The 27,964-nt window shown below is 53.1% G+C and overlaps 1 protein-coding gene across 1 annotated transcript in view; it reads right to left on the bottom strand.

The window, feature by feature from the left end:
- The window catches only part of DNAH2 (dynein axonemal heavy chain 2), a 187,912-nt gene that overhangs the window by 5,286 nt on the left and 154,662 nt on the right, over positions 1-27,964 (bottom strand). The window contains exons 63-81 of the mRNA XM_058183311.1: positions 27,703-27,872; positions 27,508-27,624; positions 25,286-25,450; positions 23,760-23,885; positions 23,104-23,252; positions 22,932-22,998; positions 19,243-19,393; positions 18,989-19,137; positions 18,725-18,858; positions 16,857-17,001; positions 15,300-15,499; positions 14,079-14,205; positions 11,939-12,125; positions 10,296-10,444; positions 8,148-8,331; positions 7,855-8,045; positions 5,777-5,968; positions 3,529-3,713; positions 1,756-1,984 (exon numbers count right to left, since the gene is read on the bottom strand). Coding sequence (XP_058039294.1) covers positions 1,756-1,984; positions 3,529-3,713; positions 5,777-5,968; positions 7,855-8,045; positions 8,148-8,331; positions 10,296-10,444; positions 11,939-12,125; positions 14,079-14,205; positions 15,300-15,499; positions 16,857-17,001; positions 18,725-18,858; positions 18,989-19,137; positions 19,243-19,393; positions 22,932-22,998; positions 23,104-23,252; positions 23,760-23,885; positions 25,286-25,450; positions 27,508-27,624; positions 27,703-27,872 — 3,017 coding nt within the window. The remainder of the gene's footprint in view (positions 1-1,755; positions 1,985-3,528; positions 3,714-5,776; positions 5,969-7,854; positions 8,046-8,147; positions 8,332-10,295; positions 10,445-11,938; positions 12,126-14,078; positions 14,206-15,299; positions 15,500-16,856; positions 17,002-18,724; positions 18,859-18,988; positions 19,138-19,242; positions 19,394-22,931; positions 22,999-23,103; positions 23,253-23,759; positions 23,886-25,285; positions 25,451-27,507; positions 27,625-27,702; positions 27,873-27,964) is intronic.

The following is a 27,964-nucleotide window of genomic DNA, read 5'->3' as shown; positions in this document are numbered from 1 at the left end:
GAGCCAGGCTATCTACGGGACCGTCTGCTGCCACCGATTGCCTCCCACCGACCCGTGCGCTCTCACAGGGAGGGACTCCTCAGGGTGCCGTCGGCCAGGTAGTGCCGACTGGCGACACCCAGGGGAAGGGCCTTTTCTGTGGGGGCTCCCACCCTCTGGAACAAACTTCCCCCAGGTCTTCGTCAACTTTCCGACCTTCGAACCTTCGAGCCGCGAGCTTAAGACACATCTATTTATTTGCGCAGGACTGGACTAGAATTTTAAATTTTGAATTTGGTTTTAATGGGGGTTTTATTATTTTGATTGCAATTTTTAATATTCGGCCTTATTTAATAAGTTTTTTAAATTGGTGTTTTATTTTGTATTCATATGTATGCTTTTATTAGGCTGTAAACCGCCCTGAGTCCTTTGGGAGATAGGGCGGTATACAAATGTGATTAAATCAATAAATCAATAAATCAATCATCAGAGGTTGGGTTTTTTTTATTTTTAAAAGCATTTTTTCTTCGGCTGAAAAAATGCTTTTAAAAGTTAAAAAAAACAACCAACCTCTGATGATCGCGCGGCTCAGCTGGGATCGTCAGAACCTTTTCAAAGCATTTTTTTTCTACAACCTCTTCGGCTGAAGAGGTTGTAAAAAAAAAAAAAGCTTTTAAAAGTTAGATTTTAAATTTATGGGTTAGAGTTAGATTTTAAATTTATGGGTTTTAAATTGGGTTTTATGTCTATAGTTTTTAATTATCGGGCTTTTAGAATAAGTTTTTTAATTGCTTTTATATTGTATTTATGTGTTTTAAGTGCCTGTAAACCGCCCTGGGTCCTTTGGGAGATAGGGCGGTATACAAATGTGATTAAATCAATAAATCAATAAATCAATCATCAGAGGTTGGGTTTTTTTTATTTTTAAAAGCATTTTTTCTTCGGCTGAAAAAATGCTTTTAAAAGTTAAAAAAAACAACCAACCTCTGATGATCGCGCGGCTCAGCTGGGATCGTCAGAACCTTTTCAAAGCATTTTTTTTCTACAACCTCTTCGGCTGAAGAGGTTGTAAAAAAAAAAAAAGCTTTTAAAAGTTAGATTTTAAATTTATGGGTTAGAGTTAGATTTTAAATTTATGGGTTTTAAATTGGGTTTTATGTCTATAGTTTTTAATTATCGGGCTTTTAGAATAAGTTTTTTAATTGCTTTTATATTGTATTTATGTGTTTTTAAGTGCCTGTAAACCGCCCTGAGTCCTTCGGGAGATAGGGCGGTATATAAATATGATCAAATAAATAAATAAATAAATAAATAAAAGGCTCCTCTGAGGATCCCAGCTGAGTTGCCTGATCGCCAGAACCCCTTTAAAGGCATGTTTTCTACAAGTTGTAGAAGAAATGTTTTTAAAAGGTTCTGGCGATCAGGCAACTCAGCTGGGATCCTCAGAGGAGCCTTTCGAAGTTTTTTTTCCCTCTGGCGATCCCAGCTGAGTTGCCTGGTCATCTCGGGCTTTTAAAAACATTTTTAAAAAACCTCTTCGGCCAAGGAGATTGTAGAAAAAATGCTTTTAAAAGTAAAAAAAAAAAGTTGGCCACGCCACCCAGTCACATTACCCCCCTACACACACACACCAACCACGCCCACAGAACTGGTAGTAACAAATTTTACATTTCATCCCATGTTGGCACCTGCGCCAGGCTAAACCCGCTTCGGTCTCTGTCCATAGCCCGAGCGGCTCGGATCGTGCCGAGCTGGACTTTGCGAAGAGGCCCGTACCTTGTCCTCGCGGCTCTGCCCGGCCGCCCCAGTGGGTGTGGTTTGGGGCTGGAGGGAGAGGAGAGTTTCGAAGAGGGTTCGGGCCTCGGTGATCTGCGAGGCCACGTCGGCATTGGGGTGCTGGCCGAAGGCCTCCGGGGGGTCCATGCCTGGCAGAAGGCTGATGTACTCCTTGTAAGAGGAGAGGTAGCCGTCCTTGGGGATGTAGTAAGTGTCCAATACCGTTAACCTGCAGAGAGGACCGAGGGAGCTTGTGAGAAGCGTGAGATACTCGGATCCCATGCAGGAACGGCTTGCTACTCATTGGTCTGCTCAAGCCTCTATTGCGAAAAAGAAAATAAATAAATTAATAATAATAATAATAATAATAATAATAATAATAATAATAATAATAATAATAATAATAATAATAGCTTTGTTCATTGAAAGAAAATAGAAAAGTGTAGGTGGTTATCAAAAGAAGAGAGCCAGCAGGGATAAGGATGGGCTAGAAATAAGAAATAGAATAGAATAGAAAAGAATAGAATAGAACAGAACAGAATATGGAATGGAACGGAATAACAGAGTATGGACTGGACTGGACTGGATTGGACTGGACTGGACTGGACTGGACTGGACTGGACTGGATTGGACTAGACTAGACTAGACTAGAATAGAATAGAATAGAACAGAACAGAATATGGAATGGAACGGAATAACAGAGTATGGACTGGACTGGACTGGACTGGACTGAACTGGACTGCACTGGACTGGACTGGACTAGACTAGACTAGACTAGACTAGACTAGACTAGACTAGACTAGACTAGACTAGAACAGAATATGGAATGGAACGGAAAAACAGAGTATGGACTGGACTGGACTGGACTGGACTGGACTGGACTGGACTAGACTAGACTAGACTAGACTAGAATAGACTAGAATAGACTAGAATAGAATAACAGAGAATGGACTGGACTAGAATAGAATAGAATAGAATAAAATAACAGAGAATGGACTGGACTGGACTAGACTAGACTAGACTACACTAGAACAGAACAGAATATGGAATGGAACGGAATAACAGAGTAAGGACTGGACTGGACTGGACTGGACTGGACTGGACTAGACTAGACTAGACTAGACTAGACTAGACTAGACTAGAATAGAATAACAGAGAATGGACTGGACTAGAATAGAATAGAATAAAATAACAGAGAATGGACTGGACTGGACTGGACTGGACTGGACTGGACTAGACTAGACTAGACTAGACTAGACTAGAGTAGAACAGAATATGGAATGGAACGGAATAACAGAGTATGGATTGGACTGGACTGGACTGGACTGGACTGGACTGGACTGGACTGGACTGGACTAGACTAGACTAGACTAGACTAGACTAGAATAACAGAGAATGGACTGGACTAGAATACAATAGAATAAAATAAAATAACAGAGAATGGACTGGACTGGACTGGATTGGACTAGACTAGACCAGAATAACAGAGTTGGAAGGGACCTTGGAGGTCTTCAAGTCCAACCCCCTACTCAGGCAGGAGACCTGTACTAGGGATTCGAACCGCCGAACCGCCCGCCTTTCCAATCGACAAGCTCAGCGTCTTAGCCACCGAGCCGCCTGGTCAGGCTCCGCACGACCTTTCAGATTATGAGACTGATAACAAGGTGGCTTGTTAAGTGTCTTCCCAACTCAGCCTCCTCTCCCAGGTAAAGGTCCGTCCTGCCTCCTCAACCCTCCCCTCCCCTCCCCTCCCCAGCCCAGCCCCACACCTACTTGTAGAAAGGGGCAGCCACGGTTTGTTCGCAGAAGTAGTCGTTGATGTAGGTGGTCAGGAGACGCCGGTCCCAGTCGTCGGTCACGTGGCCCCCGTAGTTGACCCCCGCGATCAGGTACTTCAATGCATCCCACGGGGTATCCTCATACTCATCCAGGTACAGGCTGAGCAGATTCTCGGACACCTGGCGGACAGGTGAGTGTTGATGGGGAGGGGAAGGGGAAGGGGAAAGGAAGCCCCGGCGGGATCTCAGGCCCAACCCAAGAAGGACACGGAACTGGGTTTTCCAATCTTGGCCACTTTGAAGGCAACGTGGGCTTCGACTCCCAGAATGCCCCAGCCAGCAAAGATTTCCCAGAATTCGGACAAGAACAAAAGTGGCTGGACTCCTTTATCGTATATTTTTGACAGGGTAACTTTCTTAATAGACGGTGGGAATGTGGCAGACGTAATATATCTTGACTTCAGCAAAGTGGGGTGTGGGGGGAAAACCAACCGGCTAGAGAATTCTGGGAGTTGAAGTCCACGTATTTTCCCAGTTGAAAAAAACACTGACATAGAACATTATCCAATGTGATAAGACAGAATCCGGCCATTGACTCTTCTCACCCTAACGGAGACCGGCAGTCCTCGACTTACCGCTATTTGCTTAGTGACCGTTCCAAGTTACGACAGCACTGAAAAAAAAGTGAGTGAGGATCGTCTTTTTTCACACCGACGACTGTCGTCAGCGTCCCCGTGTTCACGGGATCAAAATTCAGGCCCCTGGCAACGGACTCGTTATTTATGATGATCCTCCTTTTGCGACCGTCTGACGAGCAACGTTAACGGGGAAGCCAGGTTCACTTAAAAACTTGATAACTGCAGCGATTTACCTAACAGCTGCAGAACGGGGCAAAACTCAATGAGGTGTCTTGCTTAGGAACAAATTTTGAGGTCAATTGTGGTCATAAATTGGGGACTTCCTGTATAGCCTGGGAGATTTTATGTGGGGGGCTATCCTGAGCCACTTCTTCTTCATCTCTGGGCTTTGTGCACTTTTTCTCATTCTCCTCCCTCAAATATGCTCCTTCTTTCTCGGGGATCTTCCACCTTCACTCTAGTCCGTCATACCCCGTCTCCCTCCCCGGACCCTCATATCTGCAAATCCTGAGCAGGACTGAGGTGGGGGAGGGGGAGTCAGATGACCCACCGTTGTCAACAGCTTGTCTCTTCTCCTTCCATGTGCAGACCCCCACTGGGACCCCCCACCCAGAATCGCTGCTCTCTGCAGCCAGCCACATCCCCTCGTCTCTCTGGATCGCTCGGCGTAGGCACATAGGATCGCAAAATTAGGGTTAGGGTCAGGCCCTCAGGCCACAAAGGGTTAGGGTCGGGGGTCAGGCTATCGGGCCACCAAGCCAGAGCGGGTTAGGATTAGGTTTAAGGTCAGGCCGTCGGACTTTAACCATAACTTAACCAAATTTAAGCCATAAACCAGAGCAGGTTAGGTTTGAGTTAGGGTTAGGGTCAGGCCACCAAGTCAGAACAGAGGAGGGTCAGGGTAATAGACCACACAAACCAGAGCAGGTTAGGGTTAGAGTTTGGCCACCAGGCCACAAAAGATTAGGATTAGGATTAGAGCCAGGCCAAGGCAGAACCGATTAGGATTAGCATTAGGGTTAGGGTTAGGGATTAGGACTAGGGCCAGGCCATCAAACCAGAATAGATTAGGATTAGGGTTAGAGTCAGACCAAGTTAGGATTAGGATTAAGATTAGGATTAGCGTTTAACCTTAAACGTCAGACCATCAGACCACCAAACCAGAGGAGGATAGGATTAGGATTAAGATTAGTGTTAGTGTTAGGAATTGGGATTAGGATCAGGCCATCAGGCCACCAAGATAGACCAGATTAGGATTAGGGTTAGAGTCACTCAATCAGAACACAGCTGGAAGGGACCTTGGAGGTCTTCTAGTCCAGCCCCTTTGCACGACCATCAGGCCACCAAATCAGAGCTGGTTAGGATTAGGGTTAGAGTTAGAGTTAGGTTTAGGGATTAGGATTAGGATTAGGGATTAGGATTAGGGTTAGGCCATCAGGCCACCAAGACAGACCAGGTTAGGATTAGGATTCAGATTAGGATTAGGGTCAGGCCACCAAAGCCGGAGAAGAGAGAGTGGAGAGTCCACCGAGCCCATCCTCCCAGCTTTCTATGGCTCTCCTGCCCCGCCTGCCCCCGTCGCCTCCCTCTAAGGTGAGCCCCCACCTCAAAATCGGAGTCGTTGAAGCCATAGATGATATTCCAGCCCAGCTGTAGAAACTTCTTGCGTTCCAGCAAGACGCTGTGGAAGAAGCAGAGGGCGAAGAGCAGCTTCTTGTACTTGCTGGGCTTGGTGCAACGGTTGAACTGGGCATCCGTGATCAGCTGGTACAACCGCTTCATGTTGGCCTTCAAGCCCTGCCGGGAGACAAGCCACGAAAGCCGGTTTCGGAAGGCTGGCAAGATCCATGAGGAAACTGTTCTAGATTCTTCCAGGGCCAAGTGTTTGGATGGACAAAGAGTCATTGGGCTTTCATTCACGGGTGGGTTTCACTTTATGGTACTACCGGTTCGCCGCGCGTGTGCCTGGTTTGTGCATGCACCTGCCTTCCACACATGCAGCTGGCCTTTCGTGCATGGGCTTTGCTTGCATGTGTGCCTTCCGCGCATGTGCCTCAAAAACGTGTCTAAATAGGATGGCATAGAGCAGGGGCAGGTGGGCAGGCCCACTCGTAATTTCCGCTACCGGTTAGGGCGAACCGGTCCAAACCGGCTCGAACTGGCTGAATATATAACTATCTCTGGCTTGGTTCCCCCAAAGTGGAGAAAGAATTAACGGCCCCTGGAGTTATCAGTGCTTCCGGGGTCTTGCAAAAATCCCACTGAATCATTGCGAGGTTGTGTGTTTGTGTAGAACGGAAATCTCCAAACTTGGCAACTTGAAGACTTGTGGACTTCAACTCCCAGAATTCCCCAGCCAGCAAAGATTTGCCAGAATTCAGCATGGATAGGACAAGAACAAATGGGGGTAGATTACTGTATCCCATTTTTTTTTAATAGGGTAGCTTTCTTAATAGACGGTGGGAATGTGGCAGACGTAATATATCTTGACTTCAGCAAAATGGAGAAAAAAACAAACAAACAGCCAGCTGAAGAATTCTGGGAGTTGAAGTCCACAGACCACAACTTGTTCTGTCCTCCTCCGCCTCCGTCCGAATGATGGCTTAATTAGCCGGCACTATCAGCTCTGGCGACAAAAGAGCCAGCATCTGCCAAGAGCCCTCATTATCTTCCACGACGCTGGTGAGTCACAAACTTCAGCTCTAGTCAATCAGTTAATTTGCCTGCTACGAAGAGGCCCAGCAGCTCTGGCTGCCTTTATATCCTGTGCGGTGTGGCTCCATGACTCAGCACTTCTTAGGCCTGCCCCACCCCTGCTTCTGTTGTTCCCGCCTCTCCTGCCTACGAAACCTAGGGTCCAGCCAGGCCTGATTGCCATCAGCTGGGTCTGGAGGCGTGGCCTGGGGGGGGAAGAGTCAGGGGACGGAGGCCTCGTTATCTCCTCCACCTGGCCTGCCTCTGGCTCCTGGAGCTGAGCCAGGGAGGACGGTGCTCCCAAGGTAAGTCCTGACGGCCCTTCCCCCTCACTTTCCAAGTCACTTTCCGGCAGCAGGCCCGGCTCCGAGTCACTTTCTGGCACCAGGGCCGGCTCGGGGGGTGCAGACACAACACAACCGGTTCACCCATCACTGGAAATATGAGCGCCCATGCTATCCATGCATGCGTGCAGTGTCACAAAACACAGCGATATAGGACAGGATTGCGCCTGGGCAGATGACTACCGGTTCCGCCAAACCGGTCCAAACCGGTAGCAGCCCACAACCGGTTGGAAACTGACTGCTTAGACCAGGGGTGTCAAACTCAATTTCATTAAGGGCCGCATCAGGGCTGTGTTTGATCTCGGGGGCAAGGGAGGGTGTGGCCGTCTGGGTGGGTGTGGCCGTCTGGGTGGGTGTGGCCAGCTTGACGCCAGCTCCCCAAACTCTTGGCATGTTTTCTCTCTGCATTGGGTAGACCGGGCGGAAGCCAGGGACGGCCCCACGGGTTGGATCCGACCACATTGCGGGGCCTGATCCGACCACATCGTGGGCCAGATGTGGCCCCGCGAGCCTTGCGTTTGATGTCCCTGGCTTAGCCCGAGAGAAGGCAAAACCGCAAAGTGTTCCTTGCAGAGATGGGCACATTTGGGGCTAGCTTGGGAGAGCCTTGCCCCCCCCCCACCCTCTCTGGGGGTCTCCACTTACCGTGGGGGGCTCCGTTGTCATCTTGATGCCCGCCTGCAGGATAGAGATGGGGAATTCGGGGTGGGGGCTGGAACTCAGCCACAGGCGGAAAGACGGATGTGGCTCTTCGACCTGCAACTGTTCGACCAGTTTGTCCAGCTGGGGCATCCAGGACAGAGACAGGTGACAATTGGCCAGGAAAACCCAGTTACCTGTGAAGGCCCAGAAAGATTGACCAAGGCTTCCGGATTTTAGGAGTGATGAAGAGGAAGGTGCCCGTCCGGGTCAGAGAGGTGGAAGGGTTTGGCACTCACCCTGGTGGACCCCGTCCTTAATCATACGTGTGGCGATGGGTGCCTGGCCCTGACCCAAGGACAGGGCGTGGAAACGTTGAGCCATGCCCGACTGCTCGGCCAGCTGAAGCAGGGAAGAGGTGGGGTCGACGCCCGGAGACAGGACGAAGATCAGCGGGGTCTTCGTGGTCGAGTCGTCCACTACCTGCAAGCGGAAAGGAGAAGATCAACATAGCTGAACAGGATGCGAAGGGACCTTATAGGTCCTGCCTATAAGGTGGCGCGCGTAGCCGTATCGGTGGGTATGCAAGCTCAGCTCTGGTACACATGCGCGCGCCGGCCAGCTGGACCCACTAGAAGTAGGGAAACAGGCTGTTCCCTGCCTCCGGAGGGCCTGGGGGTGGGGAAGGCCCATTTTTCTCTCTCACCTGGCTCCAGAGCCTCTCTCTGAGTCTGGGGAGGGTGAAAAACAGCCTTTCCCACCCTTCCAGGCCCTCCGGAGGCCAGAAACTGCCCGTTTGCCAGCTTCTGGTTGGACAGGAACTGACATTTTTTTGCTGTCCCCAGCCTCTCTAGGAGTTTCGCCCCCACCCACCCCCCACTTCCTGGCACGCGATGGCAAATAGGTTAGCCATCGCTGTTATAGGTCATCGAGTCCATCCCTCCGTCCAAGCACCATTCCCAACAAATGGCTGTCCAATCTCCCCTTGAAAGCCTCCAGCGATGAAGCTCCCAGAACTTCTGAAGGCAGCTTCTCTTCCATTGGTTGATTCTTCCAACATTGGTGGGGCTGCCCCAAAGAAGCGGGGGGCGGGGGGAGGGGGTCCACCTATTCCCCAAAGCACCAGAAGGCAGGCAAGGATGGAAAATAACCAAGGAGAGAAGTAATCCCTGGAATTAAGGAGGGATTTCCTTAAGAGCGAGGACAATTAACCAGTGGAACTCTTTGCCACCAGATGTTGTGGATGCTCCACCATCACTGGAGGTTTTTAAGAAGAGACTGGACAGTCATTTGATTGGAATGGTAGATGGTCTCCTGCTTGAGCAGAGGGCTGGACTAGATGACCAGCAAGGTCCCTTCTAACGCTGTCGTTCTGTTAGTCTAACAAAGAGAAGGACTAGGGATGACATGATAGCAGAATTCCAGTATTTGAGGGGCTGCCCCAAAGAAGAGGGGGTCCCCCTATCCTCCAAAGCCTCCGAAGGCAGGACAAGGAGCAAGGGATGGAAACTAATCAAGGCGAGAAACAACCTCGAACTAAGGAGTAGTTTTCTTAACAGTGAGGACAATTAACCAGTGGAACTCCTTGCCACCAGACATTGTGGGGGCCGTTTGGGCGGAGAGGGGGGTTGGACTAGAAGACCTCCAGGGGCCCTTCCAGCCCTATTCTAATTGATTGATTGATTGGTTGATTGGTTGAGATGGGCAGAAAACAGCAGCTGCTCACTTCACCAAGAGGAGCAAAATGAACCTTGGCAGAAAGAAAAGGAGGGATGAAGCGAGGAATTAGCCTGGAATCACTTCGTAAACACCAGAAGGATAAATTTGACCCATTCCTGAAGGCCTTTGAGCCTTATTTGGTCTTTCCCAGGCAAAAGATGCCAGACTGGGAAGATTCCTGTACTATAGGCAGAGAACAACAAAGTGCAAGCAGTCCTCGACTTACGACTGCAACTGAGCCCAAAATTTGGGCTCATGTTGCTTAGCGAGACAGTTCTCGACCGAGCGTTGCCGCCTTTTCCGACCTTTCATTGCCGCAGTCGGTAAGTGAACCACTGTTGTTGTTAATTGAGCCACACATTTGTGTTAAGCGAATCTGGTTCGCCAGGTCGCAAAAAGGGAATCATGTGACTTCGGGACGCTCCGACCGTCATAAAATACGAGCCGGTCGCTAACTGTCCGAATTTTGATCACGTGACCACAAGGGACGCTGAAACGGTCATTAAGGGCGGAAAATGGACATTAAGTCCTCATCATTTGTAACTTCGGACGGTCATTAAACGAAAAATTGTAAGTCGAGGACTACCTGTAGCGAAATTGGAACTGCGCCACACGGGGAAAAATATTAGGGTGTGTGGCCGGAGGTCATCACCCCAACTGAAATCCGAAGGGAGTTGGAGAAGCCGCCCCGCATCTCCCCACTAGCAGGGGAGGGACCCCTCGCTCACCGACTTCATGTTCAGCACAGGGGGCTCGATAAACTGGGAGCCCAGGTTGGAGACGATGAAGGCCGTGACGCAGAAGGCCACCCGGTCCGGCCGCAGAGACCGGACAACCAACATCCGTTGCATTTGGTTGCAGGAGTTTTCCCACTCGCCTGGAAACAGGGAGAAGGGGCAGGAAGAGAGGGTTAGTGGCAGGGGTGAGAGTCAAAAATTTTAGCAACCGGTTCCTGGTTGGGCGTGGCCATGGTGGCCGTGGCCCATTCGGCCTCCTGCACTATGATGGGGGTGGTGTTTTCGCCCTCCCCAAGCTCCGGAGGTTTTCTTTGAGCCTCCGGGAGGGCGAAAACGACCTTCACAGGCTCCGGAGGCCCTCCGGAGGCTGGAAACGGGCTCATTTCTGGACTTCTGGAACTTCCAGGAGGCCTATTTTTCACCCTCCCAGAGCCTCCGTGCGGGCCCTGCACTTACTTGGCATCCAAAACGGGTTGCCAGTCAATCCTTGCATCTACTGGTTTGGCAAACCAGATGTAAAATTAGCATCCGGTTTGTTCGAACCTATCCGAACCGGCTGAATCCCATCTCTGGTTACCGGGGACTGGAGGAAGGCAGCCTGGCCTAGAGAGCCAGCCCCAGCCCACGGTACACGCCCCGCCAGATGGGCTTCAGGAGTCCATCGGGTGGACCTTTTCTGCATTCTGGGAAGATAGCAGGGTCTTCGGCTTGCTAAAGAACAGGGGTATCAAATTCAAGGCCCGGGAGCCCGGATCCGGCCGGCGAGGTGCTTAGATGTGGCCTGCGGAGCCACCCTAGAAACAGCAAAGGACCGGCCCGCAGTGCCTCTACCACCAAAAACAGGGCCGCCTGCATTTTCCCAGGCAGAGGGTTGCAGGATGCTGTTGCAGCCGAAAAATGGAGCTTGCAAGGGCCGCGGGCGGCCCGTCCGAGCTCCATTTTTGCTGGCAGAGGATTGCAGGACACCGTCGCAGCCGAAAGTGGAGCCGGTGAGGGCTGCGTCCGGCCCTCCTGAGCCCCGTTTTCACTGGCAGAGAGTTGCAAAAAGCTATCGCAGGTTGATGAGTCTTCTCGGAGACCCACAAACCCTTTTCCCTGGTTTGGTGCTCAGACGGTGAGGAGACTGAACTGCTCCTGCTTGATGGGGTCCCTGAGTAAACGTTTCATGACCCAGCTAGGAAACATCATCAGTGCTAGAAGGGAGTGGAGTTTGCAGAGAGGAGGAGGAGGAGGAGGAGAAGGAGGAAGCCTGTGGGGTTCTTGGTGCTCCCTGAGTTTGACTCTTTTCTTATGGACGTTTCATGACCCAACTAGGGAACGTCATCGGTGCTGGAAGGTCGTGAGCTTTGCGTATGCAGCACCGATGACGTTCCCTAGTTGGGTCATGAAACGCCCGCAAGAAAACAGTCAAACTCGGGGAGCACCAAGAACCCCACAGGCTTCCTCCTCTTCTCCGCAAACCTCCCCAGCTCAGAGACTACCCCATTTCGACCCTGAGCTCCCAGGTTTCCCTTCTATCCGATCGCTCCTCCCGCTTCTTAGCACAGGTGGGCGAGCGCCGAAGCTGCCCCACGTTGCGGAAGGCAAAAAGGGACCAGAGACGGGAAGAATTCGGCAAGACGGGGGGCTCCGACCTGGCAGCATGGCCTTCTCCGGCTTGGAGCTGGTGTACCAGAGGTTCCAGTCCCTGGGATACTGTTCGAAGGAGTTCATGATGCCGTGAAAATTGGTCAGTTTGTCCAGTTCCGTCACGTTGTCCCAGTAGATGTCGGAGAGCCAGCTGGTGCAAGGGTTGTCCATCTGTCCTTCCCGGTCCAGCACCTGCCAGAAGGACACAGAGGGAAAGGCCGCCTTTGGAGAAAGGGGCTCCGATCCGGGCGAAGCGATTTCTTTAGCGTGTGTGGCACAACATACAGGAACTTGCAAGGGGTAATAACCGGAATTGGGTTATTGGGTTTCACACAATTTTACCACCGGTTCGCCGCGCACCCAAAAATGAGAGCGTGCGCCTTCCGCGCGTGCGCTTTGCTGGTGCGCGCAGCTTGCACCCATGCCTGCGGCTTAGAAAACATGGCTAAATAGGACAACGTAGCGCTGGAGCAGGTGGGCAGGTTGCCACTACCGGTTTGCCCGAACCGGTCCGAACCGAATCGGCTGAATGCCACCACTGGTAATAACGATTCCCTTAAATTAAAAAAATGTTAAAATATGAATGTTACAAAGGGTCTATATTCGGATACCCCTGTCTGAGAAAAATCAGGTAGTCCTCGACTCGAGAACCGCCGTTGAGCCCAAAACCTTTCATGCCACAGTTGTTCAGTGATATGAAAGCCAGCTGGGTCACTCTGGGCCAATAACCAGGAGACGGGGAGTTCTAGTCCTGCCTTAGGCATTAAAGCTGGCTGGGTGATTTTCGGCCAATCACCAGGAGACTGGGAGTTCTAGTCAGGCCTTTGGTATGAAAACCGACTGGGTGACTCTGGGCCAATCACCAGGAGACTGGGAGTTCTAGTCCCGCCTTAGGCATGAACGCCGACTGAGTGACTCTGGGCCAATCACCAGGAGACTGGGAGTTCTAGTCCCACCTTAGGCATGAACGCCGACTGGGTGACTCTGGGCCAATCACCAGGAGACTGGGAGTTCTAGTCCCGCCTTAGGCATGAATGCCGACTGGATTACTCTGGGCCAATCACCAGGAGACTGGGAGTTCTAGTCCCGCCTTAGGCATGAAAGCCGGCTGGGTGACTCTGGATCAATCACCAGGAGACTGGGAGTTCTAGTCAGGCCTTTGGCATGAAAACTGACTGGGTGACTCTGGGCCAATCACCAGGAGACGGGGAGTTCTAGTCCTGCCCTAGGCATGAAAGCTGGCTGGGTGATTTTGGGCCAATCACCAGGAGACTGGGAGTTCTAGTCAGGCCTTTGGTATGAAAACCGACTGGGTGACTCTGGGCCAATCACCAGGAGACTGGGAGTTCTAGTCCCGCCTTTGGCATGAAAACCGACTGGGTGACTGGGCCAATCACCAGGAGACTGGGAGTTCTAGTCCCGCCTTAGGCATGAACGCCGACTGAGTGACTCTGGGCCAATCACCAGGAGACGGGGAGTTCTAGTCCCGCCTTAGGCATGAACGCCGACTGGGTGACTCTGGGCCAATCACCAGGAGACGGGGAGTTCTAGTCCCGCCTTAGGCATGAAAGCTGGCTGGGTGATTTTGGGCCAATCAGTTCTAGTCCCGCCTTAGGCATGAAAGCCGGCTGGGTGACTCTGGACCAATCACCAGGAGCCAGGGAGTTCTAGTCCCGCCTTAGGCATGAAAGCTGGCTGGGTGATTTTGGGCCAATCACCAGGAGACTGGGAGTTCTAGTCCCGCCTTAGGCATGAACGCCGACTGGGTGACTCTGGGCCAATCACCAGGAGACTGGGAGTTCTAGTCCCGCCTTAGGCATGAATGCCGACTGGGTGACTCTGGGCCAATCACCAGAAGACGGGGAGTTCTAGTCCCGCCTTAGGCATGAAAGCCGGCTGGGTGATTTTGGGCCAATCAGTTCTAGTCCCGTCTTAGCCAAGAAAGCCAGCCGGGTAACTTTGGGCCAGCCTCTCTCTCTCAGCCCAACCCACCTCACAGGGTTGTTGTTGTGGGGGAAAGTAGGAGCGGCGGAGGAGCATCAGGTAAGTTTGCCTATTTCAGTCACTTACAAAGTAATCAATAAAAGATTAAATAAACCAACAAAGAAAGCCCCCAGTGCCCCCCGCCTTCGATCTGGCACTAACCACTCCGCCCCGCAGGAAGAAGTTGTATTCGTCCATCTTCAAGGTACCGGACATTTCCAGGATCTTGGCGCACATCTGGAAGCTGAAGAGCAGCTTGTGTCTCTCAAAGAGACCCCGGCAGGTGTACCTGCGCAAAGGAGACACACCTTGGTCAGGATCCCCTGCTGGGGGTCTCAGGCCTCACTCCGCAGAGATTGAACCACACACACACATACACACACCGGGGCTCCTGGGAGCAGAAGTCAGAAGCAGGGAGCCATCTTGCCTGTCCATCACACTGACAACGCCCCTTGCCTCACCAGGAGGACTCCAATGCCCATCAGCCTGCTCCCGGCGTCTCAACACAAAGCTCGGAACGTCTCAACTGCCAGCTTGAAGCTGTATAGCCAGTCCTCGACTTACGACCGGTCACGCAAAGTTATGACGGGCCCTAAACGAGGACTTACGATCCGGATCACAGACGACAATCTGCAGCATTCCTGAGGTCACTGCAATGGTGTGTAGTTGTTTTTTTTTTGCTGAAAACGCAATTATTTCTAGTTTTCAACCAAAGCACGCCCATAGCAGCCCACCGGCTCGCTTAACGACCGCAGTGTTCCCTTAACGACCGCCGTAAAATGAAGACTTGAGTTTGCAAGGCGCGTTTGGAAGAGAAGCCGGCTGCTCGTCGTCTAATTTCAAGGAAATGGAAGCAGGGAAGCGGGCCGCTCTGCCGAAACTTTGGACCGACATTTATGTTGCTAAGTGAGACATTTCTTAAGTGAGTTTTGCCCCGTTTTACGACCTTTCTTGCCACGGTCGTTAAGTTGATAAATGAGTAACCCGGTCGTTAAGCAAATCCGGCTTGTCAGAAGGTCCCAAAAAGGGAATCACGTGACCTCCTCGGGACGCTGCGACCGTCATAAATACGAGTCAGTGGCCGAGCGCCTGAATTTTGATCACGCGACCACAGGGGGTGATGCAGAAGTCGCCAGTGCGGGAAAACGGTCACACGTCAGTGCCGTTGTAACTGAGAACGGTCACTAAATGAACCGCCGTAAGTCGAGGACTACCACTACTCACAACTCGAGGGTACTGTAGGGGCTCAGACCGCCGCATGCCACTTGCAAACCCTTCCCTTTTTCCAGCAGGGAGCAGCGGAAGGGCGGACGGGGTCTTCTGGTCGGTTGGAGGTGGGGTAGCTCCCCGGACCCCCCAAGGGTAGCGGAGGGGGCAGCTGACCTATAGACGGCGTAGGTGTGGTACTCGTTGAGGTGTCGGATCCGCTCGTCCAGCTTGTGGCTGCGATGGCTCTTGTTGATGCTGAGGTTGAAGAGGTCGATGTAGGCGTCCAGGGAGAACTGGTACATGGGGTCGATGCGCCCCATGTCGTTGAGCACGAAGAAGAGGATGGAGGCTCTCTGGGCACAAGGCCGGTAGGCCTAGAGGGAACAGCGGAGGGGGTCAGCCAGGGAACAGCCCCCAGCTGCTCTTCAGGGAGAGTCCCGTATCCCTTATCCCCGGGATGGCGAACCTATGGCACGCGGAGCCATATTGGTGGGCACGCAAGCTCAGCTCCGTCCAGCTGATTTTCGGGCCTTCTGGGCCCACTGGAAGTCCGGAAACGGGCTGTTTCTGGTCTCCGGAGGGCTTCCGAAGGGGTGGGGAAAGCCCACTCTCCCCAGGCTCCAGAACCTTACTAGGAGCCTGGGGAGGGCAAAGAGGCCCTCCGGAGGCCAGAAACAGCCCATTTCCCAACTTCCGTCAACAGATGGGCTGTTTCCGGCCTCTGGAGGGACTCTAGTGGGTGGGAGGCGGTTTTCATCCTCCTCAGGCTCATAGAAAGGCTCTGGAGCCTGGGGAGAACGAAAAACGGGCCTATCGGGCCCAGCGTGCCAAAAGTGTGGGGAGCGTAGGGGGGTCATGTGGGTATGATGGGGGAGGCGGGGCGCATAAAACTATGGGTATGTGCACACGGGCACGCGACACCCCCCCCCGCACTCCCCTCGCTTTTGGCATGCGATGGCAAAACGGTTAGCCATCACTGCGGCCTGTTCCATCTCAGCCTCAGAAAGGGGATCCTGTAGACCAGGGGTGGGGGTGGGTGGGCGATGTCTCCAAACTTGGCCACTTACTTGTGGACTTCAACTCCCAGAATTCTCCCAGCCAGCGTTGACCAGAATTCCGCATGGCTAGGACAACAATAAATTGTGGCTAAAGACTACCTTTATTGCATTTTTTGATAGGATATTTTTAATAGACGGTGGGTATGCACTAGACGTAATATAACTTGAGCAAAGCGGGGTGGGGGGAAATTGCTGGCTGACGAATTCTGGGAATTGAAGTCCATAGGTCTTATAGTGGCCAAGTTCACTTTAGAGCACAGGTGTGAAACTCGCGGCATCACCTTGCCGTCACACGGCATTTTTCCCCCCTTCGCGGAACTGGGGTGGGCGTGGCCTGTGTGTGACACATATGGCGCTCGGGCCACCAGGTTGACACCCCTGCTTTAGAGTCAGGTTTTCCAACCTTGGACATTTTTAAGGCATGTGGACTTCAACTCCCAGAATTCCCTGGCACTCATGCCTTCCTTTTGCTGCGTATACCCACCGATGTGCTTATTCTCTTATAATCCCTTCCTGTGCAATCTCTCCACTGTAGGAGGTAGGAAGGGGAAGGGGGGGGGAAAGGCACGGTTGGCCTGGGGAATTTTGGGAGTTGAAGTTCACCCGTCTTAAAAGGGGCTGAGGTTGAAAAACTCCGCTGCTCAGTAAGAACCCCGGCGACATGGGTCCTTGCCTCCCGGGCGGTGTCAATCTTGATCTCGGTCATCTCACTGGTCTCCAGCTGCTCCGTCACTTCCGTGGCCGTCACTTTGGAGGTCTGCAAGGTGTTCACCAGCTGCACATCGTCCAGCAGGGAGCCGGTGGCTTCGTTTAGCAGCCTGCGGGCGGGAGGACAAGGGGATGAGCAACGCGGGGTTCCCGTGCCTCCCTCTGCCGACCGAGCGCCAGCAGCTCCGTCCAGAGGTGACAAGAACCGGCGGCCAATCCAGGGCTGACTCCAAAGCTCGAAAATCACAGAGTCCTCGACTTACGACCACAAGGGGGGAGGGACCAGAATTTCCATCGCTAAGAGAGCCACACACACCGGTTTTATGACCTTTTTGCCAGGGTTCTTAAGCCAGTCGCTGCAGTTGGTTTCAGATAGTTGGACCCTCCCCCATCTCCCCTTGTTGTGTCTGCGCCCCCCCGAGCCGGGCCCCCTGCCAGAAAGTGACTCGGAAAGTGAGGGGGAAGGACCGTCAGGACTTACCTCTGGAGCACCGGCTCCTCTGGCTCAGCTCCAGGAGCCAGAGGCAGGCCAGGTGGAGGAGATAACGAGGCCTCCCTCCCCTGCCTCTTCCTCCCCCCCAGGCCACGCCTCTAGACCCGGCTGATGGCAATCAGGCCTGGCTGGACCCTAGGTTTCGTAGGCAGGAGAGGCGGGAACAACAGAAGCAAGGGTGGGGTAGGCCTAGGAAGTGCTGAGTCATGGAGCCACACCCCACAGGATATAAAAGCAGCAAGGGCTGCTATGCCTCTTCGTAGCAGGCAAATCAACTGCTTAACTAAGAGCTGAAGTACTGTTTGTTCCTGGGTGACACTACTCTGGAGGAGAGCGCTCTGCCCCTCTTCACAAGGCACACCTGGGGACTGAGCCTTTAAGGAGACGCTGTGGGGAGGGGAATTTGTCGGGAACAAACCCTGAATTCACGGAGTGTCGAGTGTGGACATTTGAATTTTCCTGGATTCCTTGAATTCTTGCTGGATTTCTGGATTACTTGCCTTGCTCTTTTTTCCCCCCCCTGGACTCCCCAACTTGCCCCGTTGGATTTCTTGCTTTGCAGCGGTTGCGCTCACAGCGTTGGGCTGGAGGTGTCCGTATGTTGTGTCTTGCCCGCTCTCACCGCAGCCGGGGTCTGCTTATCTGCTCCCGAACACGGAGGAATGTATGCCTCCCGGCCCCAGTCCTGGCTCCATGCCCAGACAAGCTGCAGAGGAGGGAGCACCCCCCGGCCCCAACCCTGGCTCCATGCCCAGACAAGCTGCAGAGGAGGGAGCACCCCCCGGCCCCAGCCCTGGCTCCTTGCCCAGGCAAACGGAGCAGCTAGACCCCTCCCCCTCCTCCACAGCATGTGAGCCTGAGGAAAGTTTATTTCCAACAGCTGCTGATTGGAGTGACTCTCGCATCAGAAGACTGGATAGGCGGAGGCAACAGAAGGAAGGGAGGGGCAGGCCTGGATAAGTGCTGAGTCATGGAGCCACACCCCATGGCCTATATAAAGGACCTGCTTTCTGGCATTCTCTGAGTCAGGCAAAGTCTAAACATATCTTGCTGAAGTCACTTTCTGGTCTCCTGCCTGCTCTGAGGACTTTGCTAGGACTTTGGGCAGAGCTGCAGAGGCAAGCCTGATTCGGATTTCCCTGACCCGGCCGTCAGCGGAGGAGTGGGACACGACACCGTGCCTGATCGCTTTGCTCTGGGACTTGCCAGAACCGTGGCAGCGTTTGGGGAAATTTGGAGCAATGAAGGGGCGGTTTGACCTGCCAGCCGCCTGGGTTATCTCTGTGCCCTGCCCCGGGTCATCACACATAAGTTGTGAGTCCGTCTCCGAAAAGTCCTACCTGAGGATCTCGTCTTCCAACTCTTTAAGCTTCCTCTTGCCGGCCGCAATGTTAAGCACAAGGGAGTCCTTCTGTTCCTCCAGTTCGGGCCTCTCTTTCCTTACGACGATGCCCAGCAGCTGGGCCTCCAGGCCCTGAAAGCAGGAGGGCACCCAGTGGGTCCTGCACCCATCGCCCGCCTCCGCTCCGACCCCGGAGCCACTAAAGTAGAGGTTCCGCCTGCAGCGCCATCCAGACGGCACGGCGGGAGACGCGCCGACCGACCTGCTCCTTGACGGCGAAGTTGACGATGGTGGTCTGCGAGGAAGTCTCGGGCGTGTAGTGAGGGTTGGAGAGCTTGGTGGTGAGGTAGAATCGGAAATCGGGGTGGTACTCCACCTCTTTGTCCCCCAGTCGGATCAGCAGGCGCCCACCTGCCAGACACGGAGGGAGGGGGACGGGGGAAGGTTAGGGGCCATCACGGGAGCCCAAGTGGGGGTGGGGGGGATTCCCGCTCCAAAGGGCTGCCCGGCACTCACCCACTTTGGTGACCGATTTGTTGAGGATGGGGGCGAGGGTGGGGTCCAGTTCCTCCTGCACGTTCTGCAGCAGCACCGGGGAGCCCAGCTGGATGGCCGACTCCAGGATGCGCAGGTAGTCGGGCATCTGCAGGTCGATGATCTTCAAGCCCTGTTGGGCCCAGGGGGCGAAAGGGAAAGGTCTGGGTGGGGGTCTCTGAACCAGGGGCTATTTGGGGCCCATCGCTCACGGCCTCCGCCTCACCAAGTGTTAAGTGAGGGAACGGGAGACTCCAGGGACTCACAAAGGGCACTCAGCTGGCAGGAATACCTGGCACAGAGCAAGAGAGGGAGGAAGAAAGTAAGTAAGTAAGTAAGTAGATGAGAAGGAGAAGGAGAAGGAAGGGAGGGAAGGAGGGAGGGAGGGAGGAAAGGAGGGAGGGAGAAAGGAAGAAAGGGAGGGAGGGAGGGAGGAAGGAAGGAGGGAGGGATGGAGGAGGAAGGAGGAGGGAGGAGGAAGGAAATGAGAATGAGAAAGAATGAGAAGACAGAAAGGAAGGAAGGAAGGAAGGAAGGAGGGAGGGATGGAGGAGGAAGGAGGGAGGAGGGAGGAAGGAAATGAGAATGAGAAAGAATGAGAAGAAGGAAGGAAGGAAGGAGGAGGGAGGAAAGAAGAGGGAGGGAGGGCGGAAGGAAGGAAGGAGGAGGTAGAAAGGAAGGAGATGAGAATGAGAAAGAATGAGAACAGGGGAAGGAGGAAAGGAAGGAAAGAGGGAGAGGGAGGGAGGAAGGGACGGAGGGAGGGAGGGAGGAAGGAAGGAAGGAGAAGAGGGGGAAGGAAGGAGGGAGGAAGTAGATGAGAATAAGAAGGGAGGGAGGGAGGAACGAAGGAAGGATGGAGCTGGGATTGAGAAGGCAAAAGTGAAGGAATGAATGGAGGGAGGAAGGAGATGTGAACGAGAAGGAAGGGAGAGAAGGAGGAAGGAAGGAAGGAATGGAGGGAGGAAGGAGATGTGAATGAGAAGGAAGGAGGGAAGGAGGGAGCTAGAGGAATAGAGGAGGGGCTCTGCTTGTGGGAGGGAGGGCGGAAGGAAGGAGGAGGAGGTAGAAAGGAAGGAGATGAGAATGAGAAAGAATGAGAAGAGGGGAAGGAGAAGGAAGGAAGGAGGGAGAGGAGGGAGGAGGAAGGAAGGAAGGAAGGAGAAGAGAGGGGAAGGAAGGAGGAGGTAGTAGATGAGTATAAGAAGGGAGGAGGGAGGAACGAAGGAAGGATGGAGCTGGGATTGAGAAGGAAAAAGTGAAGGAATGAATACAGGGAGGAAAGACATGTGAATGAGAAGGAAGGGAGAGAAGGAGGGAGGAAGGAAGGAAGGAAGGAATGGAGGGAGGAAGGAGATGAGAATGAGAAAGAATGAGAAGAGGGGAAGGAGGAAAGGAAGGAAGGAGGGAGAGGGAGGGAGGGAAGGAGGGAAGGAGGGAGGAAGGAAGGAAGGAAGGAAGAAAGGAGAAGAGAGGGAAGGAAGGAGGGAGGTAGTAGATGAGTATAAGAAGGGAGGGAGGGAGGAACGAAGGAAGGATGGAGCTGGGATTGAGAAGGAAAAAGTGAAGGAATGAATACAGGAGGAGGAGGAGATGTGAATGAGAAGGAAGGAGAGGGAGGAGGAAGGAAGGAGGAGGAGGAGGAAGGAGATGAGAATGAGAAAGAATGAGAAGAGGGGAAGGAGGAAAGGAAGGAAGGAGGGAGAGGGAGGGAGGGAGGGAAGGAGGGAAGGAGGGAGGAAGGAAGGAAGGAAGGAAGGAGAAGAGAGGGAAGGAAGGAGGGAGGAAGTAGATGAGAATAAGAAGGGAGGGAGGGAGGAACGAAGGAAGGAAGGAGCTGGGATTGAGAAGGAAAAAGTGAAGGAATGAATACAGGGAGGAAAGACATGTGAATGAGAAGGAAGGGAGAGAAGGAGGGAGGAAGGAAGGAATGGAGGGAGGGAGGAGATGTGAATGAGAAGGAAGGAGGGAAGGAGGGAGCTAGAGGAATAGAGGGAGGGGCAGGTCAAAGGTGGCTCCTCACTTTCTTGGCTTCCATGTTCTTGATCCACTTGGTGGCCTGGCATTGAGGATCGATCATCAGAGGCCACCTAAGGGGAAAACCCCCAGAGACCACCTTAGAACCTCTTCGATTCCTTGGTGAGGAAGGGTCTCCAGATGGACTCCTTTCAAAGTCCCTCAAAGCCCCCCACAGAAGGACCCGGAGCCTCACCGGTTCCCTCGCGTGACGATAATCCCGTTTTCAGTGGAGAAGTCGTCGGAGGGCAGTCCCTGGATGTTCCAGTTGCGCACCATGGTTGGGTTGGAGAGGAAGCTGTCGCAGGTGAACATGGGCGAGCAGGGCACGTGAAGCTGCCGGATCTGTGGGAGGGAAAAAAGCTGTGAGGAACCGAAGAGGAGCAGCAGCACCAGAACAGGATAAGTCCCGGCCATCTTTAGTCCTAGGTAGAGGCAGATATTTCTCTTTCTGGGCCACAATGAGAATATAATCTGCCGAACAAAACTCCGCACTGGCAACAAAAAAGGCATCCGGCCAGTAAACACTCAGCTCCATTCAGCTGCCCAGACTCCACCCCGCAAGGGATTATGGGGGGCGTTAAAAGAGGATGATGATGATCTGGGAATCACCGGGGGGGGGGGGCTTCCTTGAGCACCTGGAACCTCCCCCAGATCCATCCCATGAGGGAGGTCCTCACCAAGGCAGGAAGGACGGGACAAGGATCTGGGTCTCAAAACCCCACCGGATCTTGTTTGAGGAGGAGAAGGAGGACGGGGCAGGTGTGACCAGCGTCCAGAGGAACCTTCTCCAGCGAAGGAGAAGGCCAACCTCGAGAAGGCCAACCCGGAGAAGAGCAGGAGGTCCCTGTGGGTCTCACCTGCTTCATCCAGATGTGGGACAGCATCTCATCCCGGTAATTGGACAGGAAGGGCCCCATGTAGGAGACGAAGGCTGAGGCGAGGAGGCAGTCGCCCACCAGATAGCCCAGGTCTTCCTCCAGGCCCTGCGGGAAACCGAGAACCCTTCAGCTACCTCAGGGGGTCTCCGACCCTGGCAAGGCTGTGACCTGCGGACTTCAACTCCCAGGTATTCCTCAACTGGCACGGGAGGGAGGAGGAGAGAGAGGAAAGGAGATGGGAGAGAGGGAGGGAAATATGGGAAGGAAGGAAGGAAGGAAGATAGAGGGAAGAAAGGAAGGAAGGAAGGAAGGAGGAGGGAGGGAGGAAAGAAAGAGGGGGAGGGAGGGCGGAAGGAAGGAAGGGAGGGAGGTAGAAAGGAAGGAGATGAGAATGAGAAAGAATGAGAAGAGGGGAAGGAGGAAAGGAAGGAAGGAGGGAGAGGGAGGGAGGGAAGGAGGGAGGGAGGAGGGAGGAAGGAAGGAAGGAGAAGAGGGGGAAGGAAGGAGGGAGGAAGTAGATGAGAATAAGAAGGGAGGGAGGGAGGAACGAAGGAAGGATGGAGCTGGGATTGAGAAGGAAGGAAGAAAGGAAGGAAGGAATGGAGGGAGGAAGGAGATGTGAATGAGAAGGAAGGAGAGAAGGAGGAAGGAAGGAAGGAATGGAGGGAGGAAGGAGATGTGAATGAGAAGGAAGGAGGGAAGGAGGGAGCTAGAGGAATAGAGGGAGGGGCTCTGCTTGTGGGAGGGAGGGGCAGGTCAAAGGTGGCTCCTCACTTTCTTGGCTTCCATGTTCTTGATCCACTTGGTGGCCTGGCATTGAGGGTCGATCATCAGAGGCCACCTAAGGAAAAACCCCAGAGGCCACCTTAGAACCTCTTCGATCCCTTGGTGAGGAAGGGTCTCCAGATGGACTCAAAGCCCCCCACAGAAGGACCCGGAGCCTCACCGGTTCCCTCGCGTGACGATAATCCCATTTTCAGTGGAGAAGTCGTCGGAGGGCAGTCCCTGGATGTTCCAGTTGCGCACCATGGTTGGGTTGGAGAGGAAGCTGTCGCAGGTGAACATGGGCGAGCAGGGCACGTGAAGCTGCCGGATCTGTGGGAGGGAAAAAAGCTGTGAGGAACCAAAGAGGAGCAGCAGCACCAGAACAGGATAAATCCCGGCCATCTTTAGTCCTAGGTAGAGGCACTCTTTCTGGGCCACAATGAGAATATAATCTGCCGAACAAAACTCCGCACTGGCAACAAGAAAGGCATCCGGCCAGTAAACACTCAGCTCCATTCAGCTGCCCAGAGTCCACCCCGCAAGGGATTATGGGGGTGTTAAAAGAGGATGATGATGATCTGGGAATCACGGGGGTGGTGGGGCTTCCTTGAGCACCTGGAACCTCCCCCAGATCCATCCCATGAGGGAGGTCCTCACCAAGGCAGGAAGGACGGGACAAGGATCTGGGTCTCAAAACCCCACCGGATCTTGTTTGAGGAGGAGAAGGAGGACGGGGCAGGTGTGACCAGCGCCCAGAGGAACCTTCTCCAGCGAAGGAGAAGGCCAACCTCGAGAAGGCCAACCCGGAGAAGAGCAGGAGGTCCCTGTGGGTCTCACCTGCTTCATCCAGATGTGGGAGAGCATCTCATCCCGGTAATTGGACAGGAAGGGCCCCATGTAGGAGACGAAGGCTGAAGCGAGGAGGCAGTCGCCCACCAAATAGCCCAGGTCTTCCTCCAGGCCCTGCGGGAAACCGAGAACCCTTCAGCTACCTCAGGGGGTCTCCGACCCTGGCAAGGCTGTGACCTGCGGACTTCAACTCCCAGGTATTCCTCAACTGGCACGGGAGGGGAGGAAAGGGAAGGAAGGGAGAAAGAGGGAAAGGGAGGGAGACATGGGAAGGGAAGGGAAGGGAAGGAAGGCAAAAAGAACGAAAGAGATAAGAAGAAGGAGGAGAAGGGAAAGGGAAAGGAAAGAGGGGAGAGGAGGAGAGGAAAAGTAAGGAAAAGAAGAAAAAAGAAGAGGAGAGGAAAGGAAATGGGAGAGAGGGAGGGAAATATGGGAAGGGAAGGGAAGGAAAGGAAGATAGAGGGAAGGGAAGGAAGGGAGAGGGGAGGAGAGGAGAGGAGAGGAAAGGAAAGGAAAGAGGGGAGGGGAGGAGGGAAGGAAGAAGAAAGGAGAGGAGAGGAAAGGAAAGGAGATGGGCGAGAGGGAGGGAGATATGGGAAGGAAGGAAGGAAGGAAGGAAGGAAGGAAGGAAGAGATGAGGGAAGAAGGAAGAAAGGAAAGGAAGGAAGAAAAGAGGGGAGGGGAGGGGAGGGGAGGAGAGGAGAGGAAAGGGAAAAAAAGGAAAGGAAGGAGAAAGAAAAGGAGGAAAGGAAAAGAAAGAGATGGGAGAGAGGAGGGAGGGAGATATGGTAAGGAAAAAGGAAGGAAGGAAGGAAAGAAAGAAAGGAAGAAGAAGGAGAGGAGAGAGAGGAGGAGAGGAAAGGAAAGAGGGAGGAGAGGAGGAAGGAAGGAGAAGAAAGGAGGGGAGGAAAGGAAAGGAAAAGAGATGGGAGAGAGGGAGGGAGGGAGATATGGGAAGGGAAAGGAAGGGAAGGAAAGGAAAGGAAAGAAAGAGATGAGAAGAAGGAGAAGGGAAAGGGAAATGGAAAAGAAAGAGAGGAGGGGAGGGGAGGGGAGGAGAGGAGAGGAAAGGGAAAAAAAGGAAAGGAAGGAGAAAGAAAAGGAGGAAAGGAAAAGAAAGGAAAGAGATGGGAGAGAGGAGGAGGAGATATGGGAAGGAAGGAAGGAAGGAAGGAAAGGAAGGAAAGAAAGGAAGGAAAGAAAGAGATGGGAGAGAGGAGGAGGAAGGAAGAAAAGAGGGGAGGAGAGGGGAGGAGAGGAGAAGGAGATGGGAGGGAGGGAGGGAAGGCTGACTGAGGAATTCTGGGAGCTGAAGGCCACAAGCTGTAATGTGGCCAAGGTTGGGGACCCCTCTTTCCTTGACCGGAGCCCCGAGGCTTCACCCCGGCTGGCCCAGGACTCTACGGGGGGGTGGGGGGGTGGACACCCATCAGGGTCCCCCCCTCCCCACTCTCTGCAAGGATGCAAGTGAGGCGAAGAGAAGCCGGGAGGAGCCGCGGACGAAAGGTCTTCACCTTGACGGTCTCCTCCCAGCGGATCTTCTCCCCGGCCAGGCCGGAGACCAGCTTGTCAGCCCGGTCCAGTTTGATCTCCATCTCCTCGGACTTCTTGCGCAGCTCCTCCTTCTGGGCCAGCTTCTCCTCGTACTCCTTCTTCAGCATCTCCAGCTTCTCCGCAACCTGGCAGGTGGGAGGCGGAAGAAGGAGCCTCGGGGCTATCCACGGATTCCCCTTCCCTCCCCTTCCCTCTCCCTCTCCTTCCTTCCCTTCTCTCTCCTTCCTCCCTCCCTCCCTCTCCTTCCTTCCTTTCTCTCTCCTTCCTCCCTCCCTCCCTCTCCTTCCTTCCTTCCTCTCTCCTTCCTCCCTCCCTCTTCCTTCCTTCCTTCCTTCCTTCCTTCCCATCCCTCCTTTCTGCCTCCCTCTCCTTCCTTCCTTTCTCTCTCCTTTCTGCCTCCCTCTCCTTCCTTCCTTCCTTCCTTCCTTCCTTCCTTCCTTCCTTCATCCTTCCTTCTCCTTTCTGCCTCCTCTCTCCTTCCTCTCTCTCCTTTCTGCCTCCTCTCCTTTCCTTCCTTCCTTCCTTCCCATCCCTCCTTCTGCCTCCTCTCCTTCCTTCCTCCTTCATCATCCTCCTCCTCTTCCTTCTCTCTCTTCCTTCTCCTTCGCATCTCCTTCCCTTCTTCCAATCAGTATTCCCTCCTTCCTTCCTTCCTTCCTTCCTTCCTTCCCATCCCTCCTTTCTGCCTTCCTCTCCTTCCTTCCTTCCTCTCTCCTTCCTCCCTCCCTCTTCCTTCCTTCCTTCCTTCCTTCCTTCCTTCCTTCCTTCCCATCCCTCCTTTCTGCCTCCCTCTCCTTCCTTCCCTTCTCTCTCCTTCCTCCCTCCCTCCCTCTCCTTCCTTCCTTTCTCTCTCCTTTCTGCCTCCCTCTCCTTCCTTCTCTCTCCTTCCTTCCTTCCCTCTCCTTTCTGCCTCCCATTCCTTCTTCCCTCTCCTTCCTTCCCCTTCCTTCCTTCCTTCCTTCCTTCTCCTTTCTGCCTCCCTCCTTCCTTCTCCTTCGCATCTCCTTCCCTTCTTCCAATCTTTATTTTATTTATTTTTATTTATTTTATTTTATGAGATTTTTATACCGCCCTTCTCCCAAAGGACTCAGGGCGGTGTACAGCCAAGAAATAAAAAAACCCAATATATATACAATTAAAACAAAAAATTTAAAACAAAGCATATTATAAAGTGGCCGACATTAAAAAATTTAAAATTTAAAACCCTAAAATAGTAAAACCCCAATTAAAATTAATAAAACCCCAATTAAAATTAATAAAACTGTCCCTCCTCCTTCCTTCCCATCCCTTTCCTTTTTCCTTCCTTCCTTCCTTCCTTCTTCCTTCTTCCTTCCTTTTTCCCTCGGTCCCTTCTTTCTCCTTCCATCTCCTTCCTCCTTCCTTCCTTCCTTCCTTCCTTCCTTCCTTCCTTCCTTCCCATCCCTCCTTTCTGCCTCCCTCTCCTTCCTTCCCTTCTCTCTCCTTCCTCCCTCCCTCCCTCTCCTTCCTTCCTTTCTCTCTCCTTTCTGCCTCCCTCTCCTTCCTTCCCCTTCACATCACCCTCCTTTTTCCCATCTCTATCCCTTCCTTCCTTCTCCTTCACATCTCCTTCCCTTCTTCCAATCTTTATTTTATTTATTTTTATTTATTTTATTTTATTAGATTTTTATACCGCCCTTCTTCCGAAGGACTCAGGGCGGTGTACAGCCAAGAAATAAAAAACCCAATATACATACAATTAAAACAAAAAATTTAAAACAAAGCATATTATAAAGTGGCCGACATTAAAAAATTTAAAATTTAAAACCCTAAAATAGTAAAACCCCAATTAAAATTAATAAAACTGTCCCTCCTCCTTCCTTCCCATCCCTTTCCTTTTTCCTTCCTTCCTTCCTTCCTTCCTTCCTTCTTCCTTCCTTTTTCCCTCGGTCCCTTCTTTCTCCTTCCCATCTCCCTCCCTCCTTCTTCCCATCTCTATTCCTTCCTTCCTTCCTTCTCCTTCCCTTCCCTTCAGGACCAGAGGACCTCCACGGATTCCCACCACTCACCCATCCATCCCCCGGGGGTCAGTGCTTCTCAAACCTTAGCAACTTTGTGGACTTCAACTCCCAGAATCCATGTTGGCTGGGGGAATTCTGGGAGTTGAAGTCCACACAGCTTACAGTGCCCCCCCGGGGTCTCCTTCTGCCTCAAGAGAACCGACCTCTCGCAGCCGCTCCTGGGCTTCGGCCTGGGCTGCCTGCTTCTCTGCCAGCTGGGCCAAGGCGGCGTTCATGCGAGCGCGTTTGGGCTCCACCACCCGGTAGATGCGCCCGTACATCTGGGGAGAGGGGAGACCTTAGCAAGGCGTGGGCGAAGGCCAAGAGAAGACCGTCCCCCACCGAAGACCCCACCTCACCTCCATGGCTCGGACCCACATGCACAGAGACTTGGCGGCCACCGAAACCCTCCCGATGATGTCCGGCTGGAAGTCCGGCTGGGAGCAGTAGGCGCTGATCTTCTTGAGAACTTTGTCGGAGATGTTATCCTTGTCGAAGTACACCAGTTGCTTGATGAAGTTGGGCTCTCCTGGAGAAGCCGGGTGGGGTCAGAGAGGCCCAGCCGTCAAATCATCCCACCAGCGGTCGTATTCGCTTACTTTCCCTACCGGTTCGCAAATG

Source organism: Ahaetulla prasina, chromosome 4 (genome assembly GCF_028640845.1).
Source record: "Ahaetulla prasina isolate Xishuangbanna chromosome 4, ASM2864084v1, whole genome shotgun sequence".
NCBI lineage: Eukaryota > Metazoa > Chordata > Lepidosauria > Squamata > Colubridae > Ahaetulla > Ahaetulla prasina.
Note: the sequence above shows the minus strand (reverse complement) of the source record. Positions and strands in the feature narration are given on the sequence as shown.